General features: G+C 37.9%; 1 protein-coding gene across 5 annotated transcripts in view; it reads right to left on the bottom strand.

The window, feature by feature from the left end:
• The window catches only part of VTI1A (vesicle transport through interaction with t-SNAREs 1A), a 282,424-nt gene that overhangs the window by 257,979 nt on the left and 2,190 nt on the right, over positions 1 to 22,255 (bottom strand). For all 5 annotated transcript variants that reach the window (XM_063132657.1, XM_063132654.1, XM_063132658.1 and 2 more), the window contains exon 3: positions 12,017 to 12,127. In XM_063132657.1, coding sequence (XP_062988727.1) covers positions 12,017 to 12,127 — 111 coding nt within the window. The remainder of the gene's footprint in view (positions 1 to 12,016; positions 12,128 to 22,255) is intronic.

Genomic DNA, 22,255 nt, shown 5'->3' with positions numbered 1-22,255 from the left:
TAGAAGCTCATTGGGTGACTTTGGGTCAGTCACAGCCTCTCAGCCCAACCAACCTCACAGGGTTGTTGTTGTGAGGATAGAAATGGAGAGAAGGAGGATTATGTATGCTGCCTCGGGTTCCTTGGAGGAAAAAAAGGCAGGATATAAATGTAATGAATAAACAAACTTTGTCATGTGGGCCTCAACAAATGAGCCAAGCCGTAAACTAAATAACATTGCGCCAAAAGCCAGTGCAGAAGTAAATAGGATTGACAATGCCAAGGGCAGGGCAAACTGGATTTTTTTAAACAAAAAATTAAAATTATCTAGCTAAAATTATCACATGCTGCAGAGAAAACAGTGATGAGGAATATCACCAGCAGCTGAGAGGGAAGAAATCAGTTGAGGGGGGAAAAATTCCTTCCTTACCCTGCATATAAGGAAATCAGTTAAAACCAGCACTGAAAACATGTTCGTGACAAGCTTAGCTTTGTATCTCCACCACCACCACCACAAACATGCACTGAACTTCCCAGATAGCACATCCGAATATGGATGCTGATAACCAGCACTGCAAACTTGGATGCATATCCATGTTCTGCCCCAATTACTTGTGACTAGAGCTTGATCGGTGGAAAAGTTGTGCCATGACATTGGAGGGCATCACCAAACAGCAACGCAGGGTAGCAAGACAGAGAGTGCCAACCCAGCAACCAAACTGGCGGTGATGTTTTCCCACTTTTTTCCTATCCCTACGAAGTGAGAGAAGTGGGAGGACTTAATTTGCCCTAATTTCAATAGGCTATGTGACACTGTAGCATCTTCATATTCAGTACATTATCCCTCATTGGCTCAGTTCATGGAACAAAGTGTGTGTTCAAGTTGGCACTGAAACAGTAATAGATTGGGGAAACAATGGTAGTGAACATGAGTGAAAAGTGCACAATGGGAAGGGGTTGGTGATCACTTCCACTGCTAAATTTTATGAATGAAAAAAATCAAACTTCATAAAAAATCAATGTAGCATTACTTAAGATTCAACATGAAAGAAAAACTCAGTCACTAATCAGGCCACACAAATCGCTCCCTTATAGCCTTATGGCACAAATCATTCTCTCAACTCATTGGTTAGCTCCGAGAGCTAACAGATTACACTTTTATAAGCAGCAAATGTGGAGTATTTCCTCTTTGCACACAGGTGAATTTGCTAGCTGCAGTTCTAAAGTGCCATGAGTTCTGCACACACAAGGACTCTGTATAAGAAATTCCAGAAGTATACTTCCTGCTAGTAAAATTGGAATACACAAGACTGTTGCGATGACAAACCTGTTAGAGATTTTAAAGTATGTCTCTATTTTCATTACTAAACTCATGAAGAGATTCAGTAATTCAATTGTTTCCATTTTTTAAAGTACACCATACAATTACTCTCCAAAGTATGATGGGAAATTTCTTTTTAAATAGAAAGTTTGGCAACAATTGTTATTTTTGAATATGTAATTTTCTTAAATACTACTGCTAGATTTGAAAATGTGGGTGAAGAATAGTTTAACTATTTCTTTTCCAAAATAATTTGTCACAGAGTTTGTGTTATCAGCCCCCAGTTTGGAAGTTCATTTACTGCATAAAACATCACCTTAAAAGAAAAGCTATTTTTGACCATAGCAATTAGTCTCTTCATGTTCCAAACACTAAATTCTATTTTCCCATTAATTTTTAAACCTATGTGGCTCTAACTTAAAATAAACTGTACATCAAAAGAATGGAAAATAAACAGCCAGGAACACAATTTGACGAATTGGATTTATTTAGTTTATTTAGCTAAACAGGGTCCATTGGATCTCTTTAATAGGCTGACAGTTGCACTGGGCTGGTTAATAAAACATTCCACACAGTGTCTTCAGCCAATATAGAAATGCAAATCCCACCAGAAATATTTTATTCATGAAACAGTAATTTCAGTTACTACCAAAGCTCCAAAAAAAACCCACCCCCACAAAATCCACAACCCTAAATTTCTTTGCAAACAAACACTGCCATCTAGTGCTGATATTAAAGGGAAGCAAGATGAAAAGGTCTGAAAGTGCTCCATAATTCTTTCTAGTATTAAGCTCTTTCCTTTTAATAGTACTTCTTGTCTCTCCTCAGAATGGACAACTCACATTTGAATCACTGCCACCAGAGAAAAAGAGAGAAAAGAAGAAACAGTTATGAGGATTTTAAGGAAAGCAATGGTAAAAAAAATTGCATGACTATTTTCTTAATTGCTTTGTTGCTATTATTCTCTGATGTCACATGCACTTATTCAACAAAAAAGGAATGTGTTTTCTTGGGCTAAGTGGAAAAATAAAAAGATGACAAAACTTTTCTTCTCTTCTGATGCCCTATAAGTAGTGAAGATTAGTTCTAAATACACACTCTTCACTTTTTATAGGTGAGCAGGGAAGCCACAGGTAAACAGATTTTTAGGTGAAAAGCTAGATTTTTATTTTTTATTTTTTTGGCTGTGGTCCTCAAAACAGTTCCATCCTTGCATATCTGATTAATTTCTACAAGAATAGACCTCGCAGAATACTCTGCAGTCTGGGTACTTTTGATAAGTCACATAAGCTCAGAAACAAATGCCATGGAAAGTGGAGGAACAGAGCTGAAGGAATGGAGCAAAAGAAAAGTGTGGGTCTGTTTCTCAAAGGGTAAAGTCAAGAATGCAGTTTCCTGCTATAAGAATGGCTGTGAACTGGGAGGAAAGGAAGAGAATGCAAATAGATGAATGTCGCCTCAGCACTTGGTGCAGGGTACTAGGCTGAACTACCTGGGCATATTTAGAATACAAAATTGTGTGTGAAAGATAGGACTAAAAACAAAAGGAGGGGGGGACACGATACACAGCAGACCACGTCAAAATGCCAGATGAACGGAAAACTGAGCAAAGGGTTACAAATAAAGATAGGCAAAACAGATACAGTTCCTGGCACAGTGAAAGCAGTCTGAACAGATAGCAAACATATACTTGCTTATTTACAAACACAGTTTTTTTAAAAAACAACAACAACACAAACACCAATTTGTTTAACCACAGATCACAGGTGTTTTGTTTTTATTAATTTCACTTTTGTTTATTTTATTAAACTGTACAGTGACCATGTATGAGTCCTGGGCCATATTTTGACCATTCCTGATACTTGACTCTAGGCAGATGGAGCTCCGATTTTCCTTAGTTTATTTTGCTTTTTGGGGGTGGGGGTGGGGGTAGGGTGGGGGTGAATACAGTGTGTATGTCTTCTAGTGTTAGCATTTGGCTGTTTGAAAATTATTTGTACCTCCCAAAATGTAAGCAAAAAGTACATAGACACATTACAACAAGAATAATCAAAACAGCATTATGAAGAGAGCACCCTTGGGGAAAAGGGAACATGCTGTGTGTGTGCACACGCATGCACAGACCTATAAGCTCAAATACTACTGTACTTCACGTGTCACAGATAGGCAATATGGGAGAAGGTGTGTGGAAGGCAAAGCTCCTGCCCTTCTCTGCACGGAGAGGCAAGAGTAACCCTCCATGCAGGCAGAAGCAGGCATTGCTGCCACTTCCCTTTATGTGGACTTTCTCTGTGCAGAGAGACAGAAGGGATTGCTCTTTCCACTCTATGCAGAGGGAGGCATGGGCTTTGTCTGCCCCACACCTTCCCCCACAGCAGAGGATGCAGGAGGCTAAGCAATTAGTGCACCGTTCCTTCCCTGTTATCTCCAATCGGATCAGAGATAACAGAATGGATTCCCCTGTGTCCATGCCCTGGCAGAAGAGTGCATCAGGGAATCCCCGCTGTTAACCCTGATCACAGATTGGAGATTACAGTGTGTATTCCACTCTACACCTCCTTTCCAAACCCCACCCCTGTAGACTCCTGAGGCCCTCCTTAGAGGCCAGAGGTTCCCCATCCCTGTTTTAAGCTAACCGTTCTCAGCCAGCATAATAATCCAGATAAAAATCTTCTCTATTGGTAAAGTAGAATTAGAATTGCCAGATCACAACCATGTGATCTTGTTTATAACATCAAAAGTTCAGAAACAGTGGTAAAATATGCAGTCATTATGCTTCCCACTCGGTTTTCCCACTGTTTTCCCACCCATTTTCCACCTGCTGTAGCAAGCAGGACTCCATAAAGAGGATAGGTGACAAAGGTGGAGGAACAACACAAGCAGTGTCGATCTACAACTTCTCTCACTACCACTGACGTTTTAATGGTACTGAATCACCAGGCAGTGATATTGAAATCTTTGCAGTAATCATCTTCCTATTAAATGTATCTGAAGAGAAATGGCAGGAGCCTAGATTAATAGGATGGGAATAGTACTGCTTAATCAACCTATACTCTTCCATTTTAACTTGTTCCATGAACCCTTTCTCAAAACCTTTCTTGTGCAGCTTGCAGGCCATGCATAGAACAAGGCTCTGTAAGTAGTACTATAAAGGCTCATGAGAAAACATATAAAGTGAGCTTAAGCTAAAATGGTCCCTAAGGAATCTCAATTAAGACAACCATAGCCCTGGAGGTTAATTATAAATTAAGATAGTTAAATTGTCTTTCACACTTCCTCCTAAGAGATCACTTAATCACTGGTAGGTTTAATAAAGAAGTAACTCTGTCTTCTGTCATATGCATACCACAGAAGAAAATTTAATATGCTCTTTTTCAATTGCAGGAAGGAATAAACTTTCCAAAAACTTGAAGATATCATTGAGTTTTAGCCAGCTCTCTTATACAGCTTAGTTTCTCTTAAACACTGCAAAAATCCCCACAGTTACCTCAAACACACAAACCCAACGGTCAATTCACACAATATACATATGGTTGGCTACTTTTTCTGGCAGTATGATCTTGGTGAATAGGTCATAGAAAGACTTCACCAGAGAGCAGTGTCCAAGATTTAACCATCACACAATCCACTTACTATTACCAACCTATAATTTGGAAGAGTGAACTGACACAACACGTTGCAACAACATGTCATTACTTTGGCATACCAACCTGTTTTCCCCAGTGTTTGGGACAGGAATTAAGTGTCATATAGCTGTTCTTTTTACAGGTAAACAGTACCTTTGATGGGCAAGGATCTGAGAGAGCCCTGATTCATGAAAGACAGCTGGAAAGAAGAGACTCAACAAATGTCCAGTAAGATTCTACAAGGCTTTTAGGAGAGGCTGGGGAAATGGGATTACCAACTGCAGACATTGGTTATTCTCCAGTTATTGCATAATATTTCCAGTCTTTCTTCAAGGAAGTCTTTCAGTTATAGTACTGGCACAATTCCATAGTCAAGCTACAATATTATGTTGATAGGATAATAATATTCTTTACTCTAACCTTTATTTTTTTCCATTGAAACAGTAAGTGCTGTTTGGACTGTATCTGTGTCACAAATATGCAATGAATAGTGCCTGTGACATTCCTAGTATCAAACAAAACAACTCTGTTCTTCCACCATCAGTACCTTTTGATGCAACTTTAAATGATACAATTTTGTGGACATTTTGTGTTATTTGTATTGATTGTGGCTATAGTACACGTTCACAAACTCAAGTACAGGTTGGACTACACGTGCTGCCTTTTAAAGTGCAAATACAATTCCAAAAGTCTACTATTGCTTTCGATCACATAGAAATGGCATCTAGACATTGCTGGCACTGAATATGTCAAGGGACAGACAACTTGTGGCCCACAACTCCCATCATCCCTCACCATTTGCTATGCTGACTAAGGCTGGTAGTTATTGTAGGCCAAAAAAATGGAGGGTAAAAGTTGTTCAAAGGATAGTTCGAATTTCTGGATCCAAGATCTGAGACAGCACTCGAACCTCGGACTCAGGAGTCTGAGCATTCTGCCCCCTCTACCTTGCCCCTAGCACAGATAGAACTGCACCAGCTGCCTTTCAGAGGTCACAAAAGCATATAATATCATAACATAATTTATTGAGTCTTAGCGAATTGTCATTATGCACAAACACATGGTGGAAAACAATACCATTTAGAACTCTACTAATAGACCATTAAGAGTTGAATAATTTCCCATACAGCCTCTAAACTTTATGGCATGTATTTGTAGAGCATTGATAAGAAATTTAGATGTTCTAAAAGATACATACTTCTCAACATCAGACAATAGGAAACAAACCTTAACTAAGGGTGGCCTTCCCTTCAACAATCTTAACAGTGGATGGATATATTTGGTTCTAAGATCGTTATAAATAGAGCATTCTAGCAGTACGTGAATAGTATCTTCAATTGACACCAAATCGCAACCGCATACTCTATCCTTCTTAGGAACTCCCTTATGCCGACCCACCCAATCTGTCAATCGGAGAACATTTAATCTTGCCCAAGTGAAGGCTACCCTAATTTTAATATTTGGTAAGTCTACCAGGTATTTTGGAAAAGATAAATATAAAGGAATAAAGGATGCATAGAAGTTATTGGATTAGCAAGTCTTGATCTCAGCAACATGAGATTGCATCTCAGTATCCTTGAGCCTTTGGAGCAGTAATACTTTAGCACTATCATAACCTTGAGTTAAAAGAGATGGGGAATCCCAAATTCATGGCAACCAACTGCATTTTCTGCTTCCATGAGTTTGGGCCCATCTCTTCCAAAACCATCAGAAGAAATTCTGATACCTGCTTAAAAATGATTTTTAACCAGAAAAGCAGGGCTAGTCTAAGAGCTTCAGCTTTGGTTGTCATTACACCCAGTTCTGCACGGACCAATTCTAATTTTGTAGAAATGGGAACTGCCAGGAGTCTATGCAAAAAATTATTTTGAGCTCTTTCTAATGGATCTAAATTGGCCATAGCCCACAGTTGTGCTCCATATAGCAGTTTTGGCAGAACCCTGGTCTTGTACAATTCTTGAGTGGGGTCACAAAAGCAACCTCAGGGACGAGGAAAAGAGGGCAGTTCTGTGGGCAGGGAAGGGAAAGGACTGGGAAGGCCAGCTTACAAAAAATCCTCCACTCTCCACAGATCCACAGTTCAATGGGCAAAAAAGCCCATCTAGCAAATATGCAGAGCAAGAGGAATGCAGAGGTGGAAATCACCTCCATGCCCCTCCTACTCTGCATAGGATGCCTGTTAGCCCCCAGTAGGATTGCACCCTAAAAAAAAATGTAGGTGTGGTGCTTGTGGTGGCATTTCTAAAATAAAAATAGTTGTTTGAGGTTTCTGAAAGGCTCTTTCACAAGATGAAAAGGAACAGCTTCCTCACAGTCCCACCTTACTAGAACACATGGAAAAGGGAAAATCTCTAGGTAAATTGGTAGCCCATATAAAGGCACAGTCCCTTTATGTGGGCCCACCTTGGGATCCAACTTCACCTAAGGATTCTTCATATGAAAACCATCTACATGGAAATCTTCTAAATAATCAAACTGCAATTGTAAAATTGCTAGGCCAAATCTGTGAATATACATTGTTAATTTCTTGAAAAGGTATCATCTACTACATTGCTATCAAATGGTAAGATACAAATCTGTGCTAAGCAGAATCTTATATTTCAGCAGGCAGTGCCCCTAGGGCAGCCTTCTTCAACCTGGGGCACTAAGGCTGCCCTAGGGGGACATATTGTATTGTCCATGTTCGGATTAGTGCACAAATGCTGCACTAACATTTTACAGTATGAGAACACTATTGATTACAAATGGCCTGGCACACATAAAAGATAGGACAATTAATTGTTATTATTTTGTCATCAGAACACACCAAATTACAGAATTCAGACTTAAACCTAGGAAGGAATCATTATTTATTTATTGCTAAAGCCGTGTAGCTGTTTTAATTTGTAAAAATCTTGTATGAAAAGCAATGCTTCATGCTAAAGAAAGGCAAAGCTTTGAGTCTTTGCTAATGGCATTAATCAAATAATTACACCCTCGTATTTATTATATTTCCATCTTATCTTTCCATCAAGAAGGGTCACATGGGATTCCTCCATTTATCTTCCCATCAAACCTTTGAGGGGTATTAGAAGGAAAGTGGTCTATCAATGAGGTTACTTACCAACAGAAAGATTTGAGACCAGGAAACAAAAAACAAAAAAACTAATCACATCACAATTCTGGGTGGCAGCATGTGGACTTTACATTGCCTTAAACGTAGGTAAGGCACTGAGTGATAGAGCTGCACACCCTCTCCCTCTGCTCTTGCCCATGATGAATTATGTCTGCACTAAAATTATCCACGAACAACACTAAACGAACTTCATTCCAAGCTAAGGTTTGAAGTTGGTTAAAAATTCTGGTTAGTGTTAGCCATGCTTAATGTTGACACAGAAAGACTAGCCACTATTAAGGCTAGCAGGGAAGGGGTGGATTCACAGGCAAATGTGAATCAGCCTAATCACGATTCCTTAACCAAGGACAGAAGCATTATGTCGGAACCAGCACCATACTAAGCCTTCTATACAGACATATAGGAGGAGGGACATTTGTGATACAGCAAGTAGAAAAGCTTAGCTTTTCAAAAGCAGGCATGTTGAGAAAAACTTTCATTAACAGAGTGAGTCCAGTCTGCCAACATCTCTTTTTTAAGTATTTCGACTTTTCTGCAAAATAATAGCAAAGTGCAACTCCACGTTTGGCCACAAGAGAGAGCTAACTACACAACACTCAATAAGCTTCAATTGTATTTTGCCTAGTGCCTAAAAAAAACTTCAAATCTGACTCACAAGAAACTGTACATGGCTTTCTATTACGCAGTCAATAAAACACCACTAAAGGTTTGCTGTCATTATTAGCTAATTACCTGCCACAATATCAGAATACTACATAACATAATTAGATTGTAAGCCTGTGTGCAGGGACTGTCAAGAAATACTTTTGTAAGCCGCCATGAGAGCCTTTTTTGGCTGAATGGCGGCATAAAAATCCTTAAATAAATAAATAAATAAACATAAGCCTGGCCAAATACACGCACAGCCAACAACAACCAATACATTTGTTTTTTAATTTTAATTTTCACTCTTTGACAGAATCTAAAACAATTCACTGTAAAGCTTGAAAGATTACATATTCTTTTAAAACACTGATATGACAAATGTATTGTCTTGCACACTCTGTGCTTCTTGTTCTGCAGGGTCAAGATGACTAATAAGACATACATATATATGTTCAAAGGACAACCAGAGCACATCTAAACCCTGTATTATTGAGCCATACAGACTTGTTACCCCTTTCCTGGGACACTTGTGATCCCTTGTTTTAAATACTTTATTCTGAAAGAGGCATGATTAAACCATACTGAATACAGATAGCCAGGAGTACTAGGATAGGACATTTTTCCTTCTGTACTACTCATTTCTCTGGGCTAATTTAGAGGTGTTTTAGAAACAAGACATTGGTACATGGGAGAAATCTGCTGATGGCAATACAGATTCTTTTCATTAGGAACTGGAAAAAATAATCACCCCCTTTAAGTTAATGATTCACTTAATATCTTGTTTTATTACAAAAATTAGATGATTTTCTATATATCAGAGAGAGGAACACACCCAAGATCTATGAAAATAAGAACAGCCCCTACTTGATCAGATAAAATGCATATCTAGTCCACCATTCTGTTCCTACAGTGGCCAACCAGATGCTTATTGGAAGCCCACAAGCAGGACATGAATGCAATAGCCTTCCCCCGCTATCGATGCCAGCCTCTGGGACTTCAAGGCATACTGCCTCTGACCGTGAAGGACAGTATATAGCCATCAAGACTAGCAGCCACCGATAGCTATATCTTCCATGAATTTGTCTAATCCATCCAAATTGGTGGCCATCACACTTGTAGTGAATTCCATAATTTAACTAAGCACTCTGGAATAGTATTTCCTTTTTCTGTCCTTCACTGGATGGCCCTGTATTCTCTAGAGAAAGAAACCTCTGTCTTTGCACTTTCTACACACCTTATTAATTTTATACACCTCCATCACCTTTTTTCTAAACCAAGAAGCCCCAAACATTGTAACCTTTTCTTCTACAGGACTTGCTCCAGCTTCCAGATTATTGAGGTTGCCATTTTCTACACCACATTTGCTTGCCACATATGTTACATCTCTGAAAACCAGCTATGAAACATCATCATGTTAGATGTAAACAAATTAAATAGTTGAGGTATATCTAGGATTATTTGGTAATATGCAAAGAAGTCTTTCTTTCTGAGGATTACAGCAGTAAATGACCAAAAAGCCATTTTTAGCTGAAGCGATGGGTTTTCCATCTCAAATCATACTTTTCTTACAATGGAACCTACGTAACAACTGCTACATTTGGTACCTTATGTGGTGGTATTCTTTAGAAATTCTGCTGCCAAATAGAAATTACATAAATGGGAGCTCCATCGGGCATTGTCATTTTGCTCAACAGAATGTAGTGTGAGTGGATTATATCACCTGCCACCTCTGTCTCAGTGTTACGCCAGCATCTTCATTAGCACAGTACATCTTGAACGGTACAAGTAGCAGCTGCTGTGTACATCTCAATAAATGTGTGGCGTGGGAAAGACAGTAGAGGTAAAGAACCACTTCTTTGATTTTCCCTGACATCATTTGGGCCTCTCAATATAAGATGTTTACTAATATATAAGTGTAACAATCAACAGGTAGGAAGGGGTACAAGGAAAACTAAGGACAGACAAAAGGAAGTGGAAAACATTCTGGATGGGCAATAAGCTTGGGAAATAGAGAGCTTAACAGAAAGCCAGCACAGCAGGACTGAGGAGTGATTTTCAGCAGTCGGGTATACAACAGACACTGGTCAAACTGAACTATTGAACTTGGTAAAGTAATCTTCAGCTTTTATATACAAACTATGAAAAATACAAAAGAAATGGTAATATCTTCCTTTCCCACTACCTAGTAAAGTGGCCAAGATAGATTCACCAAAACTGCACTACCTAATAATGTAATTCAATTGTTTTCTAACGATTGTTTTAAAAAGAAAGTCAATTGCAGCCACTTTGAAGCTTGATTTCTCAGAAAGAAGTCCTCCAACCCCAGTTTAGATACAATCTTGTTCTTAATTAAAACTAACCAATCTTCACTGATCCCTATCTTTTGCAGAAGTATCTTTAAATCCAGCTGAACATCCAATTTCCAATTCTATTTCTCACCCAAAACAAAGAACAGAAAAATTTGCTGGCTGACACCTGTACTCATCCTCAGGAGCTCAGCTAAACTCTGAGGTATATAGAAGTAATGATCTGTTAGAAATATGATTGTAGCATCCCAAATTAGATAACAGCTAATGGTTGTGGCATTTGCCATCGACAAGCATTGATTATGTCTTGTTTACTTAAAGAATCGGGAGATGGAATAGCAGCAACTGGCTCAAGGATCTGTATTGGAACCTGTAATTTTTAACTTGTTCACAAATGATCTGGAGTTAGAAGGGAGCAGCCAAGTTTGCTGATGACACCAAGTTATTTAGGGTGGTCTACTAGGACACTCCTGTCCACATGTTTATTGCCACTCTCAAAGAACTCTAAAAGATTAGTGAGACAGGATGTACCTTTGTAGAAGTCACATTGATTCCTTTGCAACGTATCCTTCAATATGCTTACTAATTATATTTTTAATAATGCTTTCCACCAATTTACCTGGGACAGACATTAGGCTAACCAGTCTGTAATTACCCAGATCCCCTGGATCCCTTTTTAAAAATTGTCATTACATTTGTAACTCTCTATTTCTCTAGTACAGAGGCTGATCTTAGGGACATGTTATATATTTGTGTTAATCAGTAATGGACAAGGTATAATTTAACAGCATCCATGTTTTCTGGATGGATAAAGCCGAGAGAAAAGATCAGACAAAACTGCGGTTTTTGCACACTCATAGCTTTATATGAAAACTACTGAGATTCTGTGCAAAATGGACTAATAGTATCACAAAATTAAAAACTTTGAACTTCTTTTGGAGAGAGAGTATTTTCTACCATTCCTAGAGCAACCAAATGCTAATTGGAGGGGGAAATTACAAAATATTGTACACAAATAAACTCACAAAATCTGCTTCAAGTTTTTCCATTTCTTGCTTGTAGCTCCTCATTCTACTGCTGTACATGCCTCGGCTCTGTGGAGGGATTTCTCGAACTTCAAGCTCCATTTGTTCCAGCTAGTGTTTGAAAATATGAAGGGAGAGAAAAGATAAGGCAAGTTGATTTGATGTGCATAAAGTAAATTATTCAAGAAGGATTTTCTTAAACATAATTCCAACAGTTATGTATATATGGCTAATTTAATTATTCCTACAAAGACTTCTGTGACATCTTAAGGGCAGTTTTACTGTGGCATGAGTTTCATGGACTCATCAGATGGTGTAAGTCTTAAGTATAGGAAAAAATGTTTTTAAGAAGTGTGGCTAGAGGACCATGAAATGCAAGGGTTAGCAGTGGGTCTCTATTGCATTTCTATGCAAATCCCAAATGCACATACAATAAGTCATAAAATCAGTCTCCATTCTTCCACTGGTTTCCAATGACATTTTTAGTGTTAAATTTATTTCCATCTGTTTTCTTGTGCAGAAAGTGACCTGTTTCCTTTGATAGACAGCAGAAAAGCTTTTTAGCAAGTGATGAGCATATATCATGATGGAGGATGAGCAGGTGAATAAATTCCTGATAGTGTTGCTATTTTATTTGATTTCATAATCATATTACCTGAGTTAATCCTATATGCTAGCCCTCAGAAGTGTTTGTGTTTTACACGCCTGTTTGTGTTTTACACAAACACTCTCTCTCTCACACACACTTACTTCCTAACTTGACAATTGGATGTTTGCTTACTAAAATTCGCTTAGCTACAATCATTCAGAAAGTCAATAGAGGTGCACTAGAACAGGAAACCTAAGAATTGCCTGTGTTAATAGATTTTCCACCAATACTTTCCTTTCCCCAGGTTCAACTTTCAAAAAAGCAACTTAGCTATTTTAAAGGCATGTACAATATTGACATTATTTCAATGCTTAATTTATTTACCCATATATTCAGGCTTTGGTATTCTACAAATGAAGGACACACATTCCTTTTAATGAGCATGAAGTTCGGCATTTATTAGAAAGAGATATTGAAAACGAATCTGCTCCAACTGGAATTCACATTCTATATACAAGATCATATACAAGTATATAGTACCTTGGCCCCTTGTGTTTAAAATGTAATATTTGAAAGCAAGTATAATATATTCCAGACAAGGCAACATTTGCTCATTAAAAGCTTTGCAAAAATCCATGTACTGGATTATAATTATTAGTAGTATAGCATGTTATTTATGATACTGATGTCTAACGGCAGAATGTCCATTGGGCCAGTATGTTTTTCTTAACGTTTTGCAAGGCAGCAATGATTCTGTGGTTGAGATACAAGTTCCTTCCTTATTATAAAATCCATAACATGGCTTTTCCCCTTCCCTCTTGAACCCCTTCCCATTTTACGAACACTTGTGTCAAGAACTGACATACAATCACCTACAGGAAAGGAGCTACTTTGGCATGTAACGAAACTCCAACCTAGAATCAGTTCATCTAGGAATGTGTTACCACAGGTTTCACACACACACATATGGTGAATTATGGCAGTAAATGCTTCCTACTAGCCATGTTCCCAAGATAGAATGTTATCAATGAGAATAAAGTGCATAATGAAACTCTCCTAACTTTCTCTGGATTGTGCCCCTTACTAAGCTAATGCTAATACTTTCAGGCTTATCTTATTTCTGTTTACTGGAAATTAGTCCTGCAGAGAAATTGGCTGCACCCAATCAGTTCATAACTTAGGTGAGCTTTGAGCCATGGACCTTTGGGCTTACAGCACATTTTCAAACCACTACAATATACTAGCTTGCCTAAGCATATTACTTGCTATGTATTTATTCTTTCAGAACAATTTCAGAATGAGGTGATTTTTTTTTTCTTATAATGAGTATGAAATGGGTAATTGAATGGCAAGAAGTATTTAATCTCCTATTCCTGGTTTAACAAAAGTGTTATAGAAAACAAACAGATATGTACCATTTCACACTTTTTAATTTGTAGAACTGGAACTTACGAATTTTTTGGTTATGGAACAGACTCATGGAAAAGCTAGTGCAGGAATAAATCTGAGGACAGGGAATAGAAGCGAAGAATAAATGCAGGGTTGTGACTACAGGACACCCGAAATGCAACTCTAGATTGTAAGCTTTTCCACAGAGGACCTGGATGTTGGAGGTATGTTGGCTCAGGGCACACAAGACTCGTAAGTCACATTGAACCTGTGACAGCCAATATGGATCACTTTCCAGTTATGCACAGTGTCACCATTGACATGAGTGAAGTGGTATTGCTTCCCTTATTTAACACTCCAACCTGGCTACAGCTTTCTTCCTGCACTAGTATGGCAATGAAGTCCTTCAGGCTATAAACTGTTAGCTCAAGGATACCTGTTTGAGCCGTTATTCACAAACATAGAATCCTGTAAAATCGCCACTGCAAATCATCTTTCCTTTACTTCAAACCTCTACATATGTCATCTGTCTATCTCTTTGTTCCTAGGCTTCTTTTTTCCATATTGCTTTCTCCAGATTTCGTCTTCCTGTTCCCATTCTTTCAGCTGCTTTAATTGCACAACAGATTTGCAAATGTAGCTCCCTAGCAGTTGTCTTACACTGAAAATGCCTGCAAAAATACAATAAAAGGTAGAAGAATGAGAAACAAATATGTATGTACTGCATCCCTTTTTTAATGCTTTTTCTGGAACAGAGTCCTCAATTATGAGATTCAATTAAATAGCAGGTTGTTCCTGTCTGGAAAGTTTGTGGGGGATGGTTCAGTGGTAGCTCTCAAAAACTCTCAACTAGTAAGGCTTGGAAAGACGTTCTAGAGACCTTTGAAAATGACTCTGAGAAAACAGAGAAGGACTAGCCATTTGACTTTATATAAGGCAGCTTCACATGAAGGTGTTTTACACAATCATTTTTCCAAAGATAAAACCATAGGTTGAAATAAATGGAGTCAACAATCCCTGAAAAGATCAAATACCTGGAAATCATCCCTTTTTCATCTCCAGTGTCACATAAAATTAGCAGGGTTGTTGGTAAAGTGAGTGATATTCACAGTTCACTAATGTAGTGACTTCTGAATGACCCAGGACAGTGCATCCTCACCTCCTAACAGAAATGAGTGATCCTGTTAAGGATACTTTGTTTCAGCCTTCCCCAACCTGGTGCCCTTTTGGACTACAACTCCCATCAGCTGCAGTGAGTAAGGGCAATGATTAGGCATGATGGGAGCTGTGGTCCAAAACATCTGGAACTTACCAAGTTAGGGGAGGCTGTTCATTACCCCTTTCCAGCTAACACTTAACATTCTGTGACTATCAGGCATGTGCCATACTCATAAGGCTGTTTTTTGTTCTGTTACTTTTTTTTACTTAAAATAGTGCACCTGCAAACCTTGGTGCTCTCCCTGAACCTGAACCTGATGATTACTTCCTCTTGTATCTCAGTGGCCTGTTTGGGCTCCGATTCTGTTGATACACAGCAGCTTAATTTGCTATTAGAGTGATGTCTCAGTCTAAATTGTCATCAATGAAAAGCGTTGTTAAATACCCCAAGGAAGTTTTAAATTTCACTAATGGCCTGCATTGCATCTCAATTGGAAGGTCCATTATAAACAACTACAAATTCAATTTCTCTGACACATTTGGTTAACTAGTGGGAGAGAAACCAGGGTAGACAAAAATCATGTGGAGAAGTTTTGTCACAGAATGATTTTGTTTGTTCTCGATTGTTCATTCCATTATTCAAATAAATTTAAATTGGAATACTTAAACATCCTTCAAATGCTAATGATACCAAATCTAATTTCAAAATAAGCTAAAATGGGAGTAACAAAGGACTATTTCACCATAATGTTGCAGCCAATCCTGACATGTACAATTCTCGCACATGTGGTTGAAAATATGGTTGTCATGTGCACACTTAACCCTTTCAATATAATGGACTGATCATCAATTTAAAAAGAAAGTTGGCTTGGGCAGTAAGCCCACCACTAAAGGGATGACACCAAAAGGCACAGGTGTTCTTATTTTTGTTTTAATCATGTGCCTGCGTTATTCAGGACAGATAAATTTGGAGATTCAGGACAGATAAAAGAAAGTACTTCTTCACGCAATGCATAGTAAAACTATGGAATTTGCTACCAGAAGATGTAGTGATGGCCACCAATTTGGATGGCTCAAAAAGGGGTTTAGACAATGGAAACAAGTCCTGATGGCTATATGGTATCTCCAATATTAGAGGCAGTATGCTTATGCATACCAGTTGCTGGGGAACATGGGTAGGAGGGTGCTGTTGTACTCATGTCCTCTTTGTGGGTTTCTAATCAACAGCTGGTTGGCCAGTGTATGAACAGAATGCTGGACTAGATGGACCCTTGGTCTGATCCAGCATGGCTCTTCTTATATTCTCATGCTCTAAACCTAACTGGACCCAAACAACATTAACAACTATAGGACAGTTGTTACAGAATGGTGACAGAATGGTGGTTGGTAGAGTGATGGCTGGGAAAATCCAGTCACTCTTGGATGAAACTGATTATCTAGATTCATTTCAATCGCATTTTAGGTTTGGTTTTGGGATGGGAACTGCCTTAGCAACCCTGTGGGATGACTGAGAAAGAGAGAGAGTTAGAGAGAGAGAGAAGGAGTGCAACCCTGTCAATTCTCCTGAAACTTTCAGCAGCTTTCAATACCATCAAACATGGTATTCTTCTGGATAGCCTATCTGGATTGGCTTGAGCTAACTGTGACTATATGAGCAGAGGCTGCTTGTAAGTATTATGTATTAATTAATTAGAAAGGAGAAATGTGAATGTCAAACTTGCAATGCATTCTTTCATAAACTCTTGGCTAGATACTTAAATGGCAAAAAACTTTTTATTCATTATTATTCTTGCCTTTTGGGGTTATCCAAGGCAAAGCAAGTAACAACAAATGCTTGGACTTGTTAGGCTGCTTTGACCATCAAAAAGCAAGGGATAAATAAATTATGTCTGCACATTTGAATTGCATCAAAGGCAAAATATATGAAATACTTTAAAAGTTCTAAAGCAAAGAACAAATACAAGGTAGGTTATTGTTGCTATTGTTCATTTGGTAGTATATAATTTGAAGGTACATGATTCAGCCACCTTGATTATGTATTGCCTCTGCCAGGCGAACACCAATATAAGGCTTCTTTATTAGTGTGCAAGTGAAAGCTAACAGATAGTCCTCCAAGCACCTTCTGCCTTTTCAAACTTACTTACACAAGAGAGCCTTAAATGACATTAATTTCAACCTGAGGTTGCCATTGAAAATTCTGAATACATTACAACTCATAAACCAATATAGATAACACAGACTAGTGTCAAGCAATACAATAATTTTGAGACTACCTGACCATAACTACAAACCAAATGTTATCTCCATGCCAACAACATACATGGTATACATATTAACAACATGGCACTCCAAAGGCAGCAGCTTAACCAACAGTCTGAAATCCTAATGCAGTTGCATGTAGGGTTTAAAAAAGGAGGTCAATGGTAGCATTCTACAAGCTTTATGTGCTAGTTTAACTGTTTCAAGTTCGTGGCACATGTGAACCTTCTGGTCAAGACATTTACATTCACATTGCTGAGTTATTAAATATACTGTTTTGTTTTCATCCTGTTGATTTGAGGGGATAGCCAAATGAACAGAAGGAGGGATGCTTAATTAAATTCTGATTTACAGGGTACTATTTGCTTCTGAGCAAAATGTTCAAATCTATTTATAAGACTCATTATCCCTCATCTAGTGACTTACCATTTGTTCTGTGCCCTTCCTGCAAGCCCCACCCCAAAGTCACTATAAAAAGTTAGCAGATCTGAGAGAAGTACAGAGTTTAATAAGAGATGTACACGCATATCTATTGACCACCATGTCTATAGCTATGAATCCCTCCAGAAAGAACAAATGAATTCAAATAAATAAAACTGGGTGCTTTACCTTGGAAAAACAGGTGCTTAACACCCCAATTGTATGAAGACTCACAAGAGTAAGCCCTAATGAGTTCAGTAAGTCTAAACCCTATTCAATGAATATAGGAGGTAAGCCTTAGGCTTCCTGAGCCCACATCTAAATCAAATTCCTGCATAGTACTTGTCTGTTAGAACCACAGGCTTTGGGTGGCAATGTTTCAGGTTTGATTTCTATGGCAGCAGCCTGTTCCAGAGACCCTTTTAATGAGTTGTGTTCCTTAGCCAGTTTTGTTCAAATTGATTTTTATATGCAAGCCTTGACATTAATCACCAACATGTTAGGTAATTGCTTAAAGTCAGTAATTGCATTAAGCACCTGTCTCGAAGCGTTAGCAGCAAGATCTGAAAACAACAGCATGAACGAAAAACGAAGTACATTAAATGAAGATCATCATTAGGATGGAAATGTTAAAACAGGATATTCTTTTTAATCTTAGAGAAAAGTCAGCCAATTTTGTTCATATTATGACACAAGAAGGAGGAAAAATAATGAGCCTTAGCTTAACTTCAACTCATTCTAACATTTAAAAATTGAGGACTATTTTGCACAGAGAAGTAAAAGTGAGTGATTTGTTACCACAAAGACATAGCATCAGTTTTTTGTGGTATTACATTAACAGGAGCTCTCTTTTTTTCTTAAAGGATTGTAGTAAAGGAAAGATTGTCCTATAACTATTTAGTTATCAATGCCTTTTATAATTAATACTTTGCCTTTATCACTTACGTGAAGTAGGAAATTGTCACCCTTACATGTTGATCAAAGAAGCTAAAGCATAGATTAAATGATTTGTCAAAGGTCAGAGTATTCAACGTGGATTGCTTTAATGAATCCACAAGAGGGGTATGATGGATAAACATTCCCTTGTAGAACAGAACAATTTTTCTACTTAATACTCTTGACCTATTTTTCAACATGAAGAATACACCATGTGAACTAGAACCATAGTTATAGTTTGAAGTCCAAATTGCTCTACTAGTGGATGGATTACTATTAATTTATTGCTCTCAAATATAGGTTTCTAGTTGCAATCAGACTTCAACACTTCTCATAACCCTTTTTCTCTTCATCTAAGATACCTCTGCAATTAAATGTAAAACGTGAGACACAGAACCAAAAGATATTGTGTCTCAGCTATTCTGGGAAAGCTCTTTAAGTAATAATTCAATCAAGTATTGGAAGACGTTAATAAAATGTCTTTATAGATGAGACTAAAAAGGAAGAGAGAGAGAGGGAGAGAGAGTATAAATTTCAAGTACAGATTACTATAGTTTGGTTGAGTTCTACTTTATATGCCATTAAATATGAATGCTTGATAGTTTTAATGCTAAGATTTTATTGGCTGTTTATTATTATATAATAACCTTTATTGTAATCTATTTATTTATTTATTTATTACATTTCTATACCGCCCAATAGCCGAAGCTCTCTGGGCGGTTCACAAAAATTAAAAACATTCAAAGTATAAAACAACAGTATAAAACCATAGTATAAAATACAATATAAAAGCTCAACCAGATAAAAACAGCAGAAATGCAAAATTACAAATTTAAAACGCCAAGTTAAAATTTATTTATAGACTGTTAAAATGCTGGGAGAATAAAAAGGTCTTCACCTGGCGTCTAAAAGCATATAATGTAGGTGCCAAGCGAACCTCCTTAGGGAGCTCATTCCACAGCCGGGGTGCCACAGCAGAGAAGGCCCTCCTCCTGGTAGCCACCTGACTCACTTCCTTTGGCAGGGGCTCACAGAGAAGGGTCCCTGTGGACGACCTTAGGGTCCGGGCAGGTACATATCGGAGGCGAGGCATTCCTTCAGATAACCTGGCCCCAAGCCGTTTAGGGCTTTAAATGTTAATACCAGCACTTTGAATCGGGCCCAGACCTGGACTGGCAGCCAATGAAGCTGGAAAAGGACTGGCGTAATGTGGTCTCGTCTTATGTTTATCTAAAACATAAATACATAATATCTAGCTAACTTCCTGACTGTTAGAGCAGTACGACAATGGAATCAGTTGCCTAGGGAGGTTGTGGGCTCTCCCACACTAGAGGCTTTCAAGAGGCAGCTGGACAACCATCTGTCAGGGATGCTTTAGCGTGGATTACTGCATTGAGCAGGGGGTTGGACTTGATGGCCTTATAGGCCACTTCCAACTCTATGATTCTATGATTCTAGTTTAATTTTTAATCAGATTATCTACATATCTCTAACAGACAGATAACTGAAAACCTCTTATCCAGATAGAAAATATAACTGCAGAGAAAATGTGATGGAAATTAGTGAACATTACTTACAGAACTGTTGATTGTATGAGACGGTGAGGGCAAAGTTGCTTAAACCTTTACAGAAAGGTTTACAATGTATGGCCTGGTCAACAAAGCACTCTTCATCAATAGTTCATGTCATTACATGGCCTTGGGCCTCATGTCTGACAGGTCTGCTACCCAGCCTTCTTTCCTGGAATTTACTGTTGTCTCATTAGCAAGAACCTACTGATGTTTAAACTAGCAGTTTAAACAGTGCTATAATTACTTGGACAAACAAATTAAAAAGGAAACTAACATGCTGCATGGCAACTAACACCACCTTAGCAGTTGATAGGAGATGAATAAAGCTCAAAAGTGATCAAATAAAACATATGAACTCATTCATTTTATAAATTCCATTCTCTTAGAAATATGGTAGCATTTTGCAAAACTTCCTTTCCTTTGGCAATCTTCCATGCAATAAACACTCTACAGATAGGACTTTTTGGCTGTCGTGTCCCAACTATGGAATGCCTTCCCCAAGGAAGCTCACCTAGTGCCTATGTTCTTTTCCTTTAGATGCCAGGTGAAAACCTATTTATTTATTTATTCATTGAGGCATGTTAAATCCAGCCTGTGACTATAATGTAATGCTGTTTGATCTACTGTTTTATTATGTTTTATGGTACTGTGTTTTATTTTTTTTGTTTTAATTTATTGTGACCTACTCTGGACTTGATAAATGTAAGGCAGTATATGACTACAGTAAATAAATGAATAAAATGATAGCATGCTGGAAGCACAGAGTAAAAGGATGCCTGCAATAAAGGCATACTTTTAAAAACAAGTGAATCAGGGCCAAATGACATATTATAGGTCCTTCAGTGAAGCTGTTAAAAATAGGCTCTGCTTGTAGCTCATAGCATGCTCCTTACAGCATGGATGTTGTGCAAGAATACATGACATTTGTATGGAGACTATGTACCAGATAAGCATAAGTATCAAACTTCATGCACCAGCTATAATATGCAGTTCAATCACAACCTACACAAGGGATAACTTCAAGGTCACTAGCTAATCAGACCCAGAGGATTTTTTTTCTTGATCCTGAATATGGTAATTAATTAGATCCCAAGTATCACACAAGCATCCCTAAGGAAAAATGTGATTAACTCTATGCCATTGACATCCCATCAACAACTGTAGCAGTCCCAGAGGAAGAAGGAAAAGGTGGAGATTGCTCCTCTCTTTCTCTCACGCACACACTCATTTCGTTCACATTTGTATAAGCAAGGCCATTTAGATTCAGACTAGCATTCATCCTTATCTTCCACATTTTTGATCAACACACCTGGCATTACCCTCTAATTAAGTTTGACAATGGATTATGGAATGATTTATTTTAGCATGATGGACAAAATATTTAAGACAAGGTATTCATATATTTACGTCTCCAAATGATTTCTAAAAACTATGTACAGTATCAGATTATTACAATTTCTGTGCACCGAGGACAAGCAACTCTCAAATGCAAGAGCAAGATGCATTTCTGCCTCTAGGGGGCACTGCCATTGAAGCAGAGACAAACTGATAGTGATAGCTATAGCTTAGAAAATGAGTCTGATTAAATCTCATGCATATTCAATCTTTTCCAGTTCTCTTTATGGAATGGGTGCTTTATGTCTACTTGACACTGCAGAGAACTAGCGGAGACATAAATAATTTTCTTTGTTACTAATGTTGATGGTTTCTTCTGATGTTGTTTTTTTTAAAAAATTGCCTGTTCCTCATAAACTGGCAAAACTTTTAATATACCAAATGTGATAATTTTATGACAAACCAACTTGTACATAATTACATTTTATGTTCCTAAAGTAACAAAGTGACTTTTAATCCGTAAAAAGTGCTAATATTATTTCTTCTTTTTTTCAATTTTTTCAAAAATTTCTTCCCCACCCC

This window comes from Elgaria multicarinata, chromosome 8 (assembly GCF_023053635.1).
Source record: "Elgaria multicarinata webbii isolate HBS135686 ecotype San Diego chromosome 8, rElgMul1.1.pri, whole genome shotgun sequence".
Classification (NCBI taxonomy): domain Eukaryota; kingdom Metazoa; phylum Chordata; class Lepidosauria; order Squamata; family Anguidae; genus Elgaria; species Elgaria multicarinata.
Note: the sequence above shows the minus strand (reverse complement) of the source record. Positions and strands in the feature narration are given on the sequence as shown.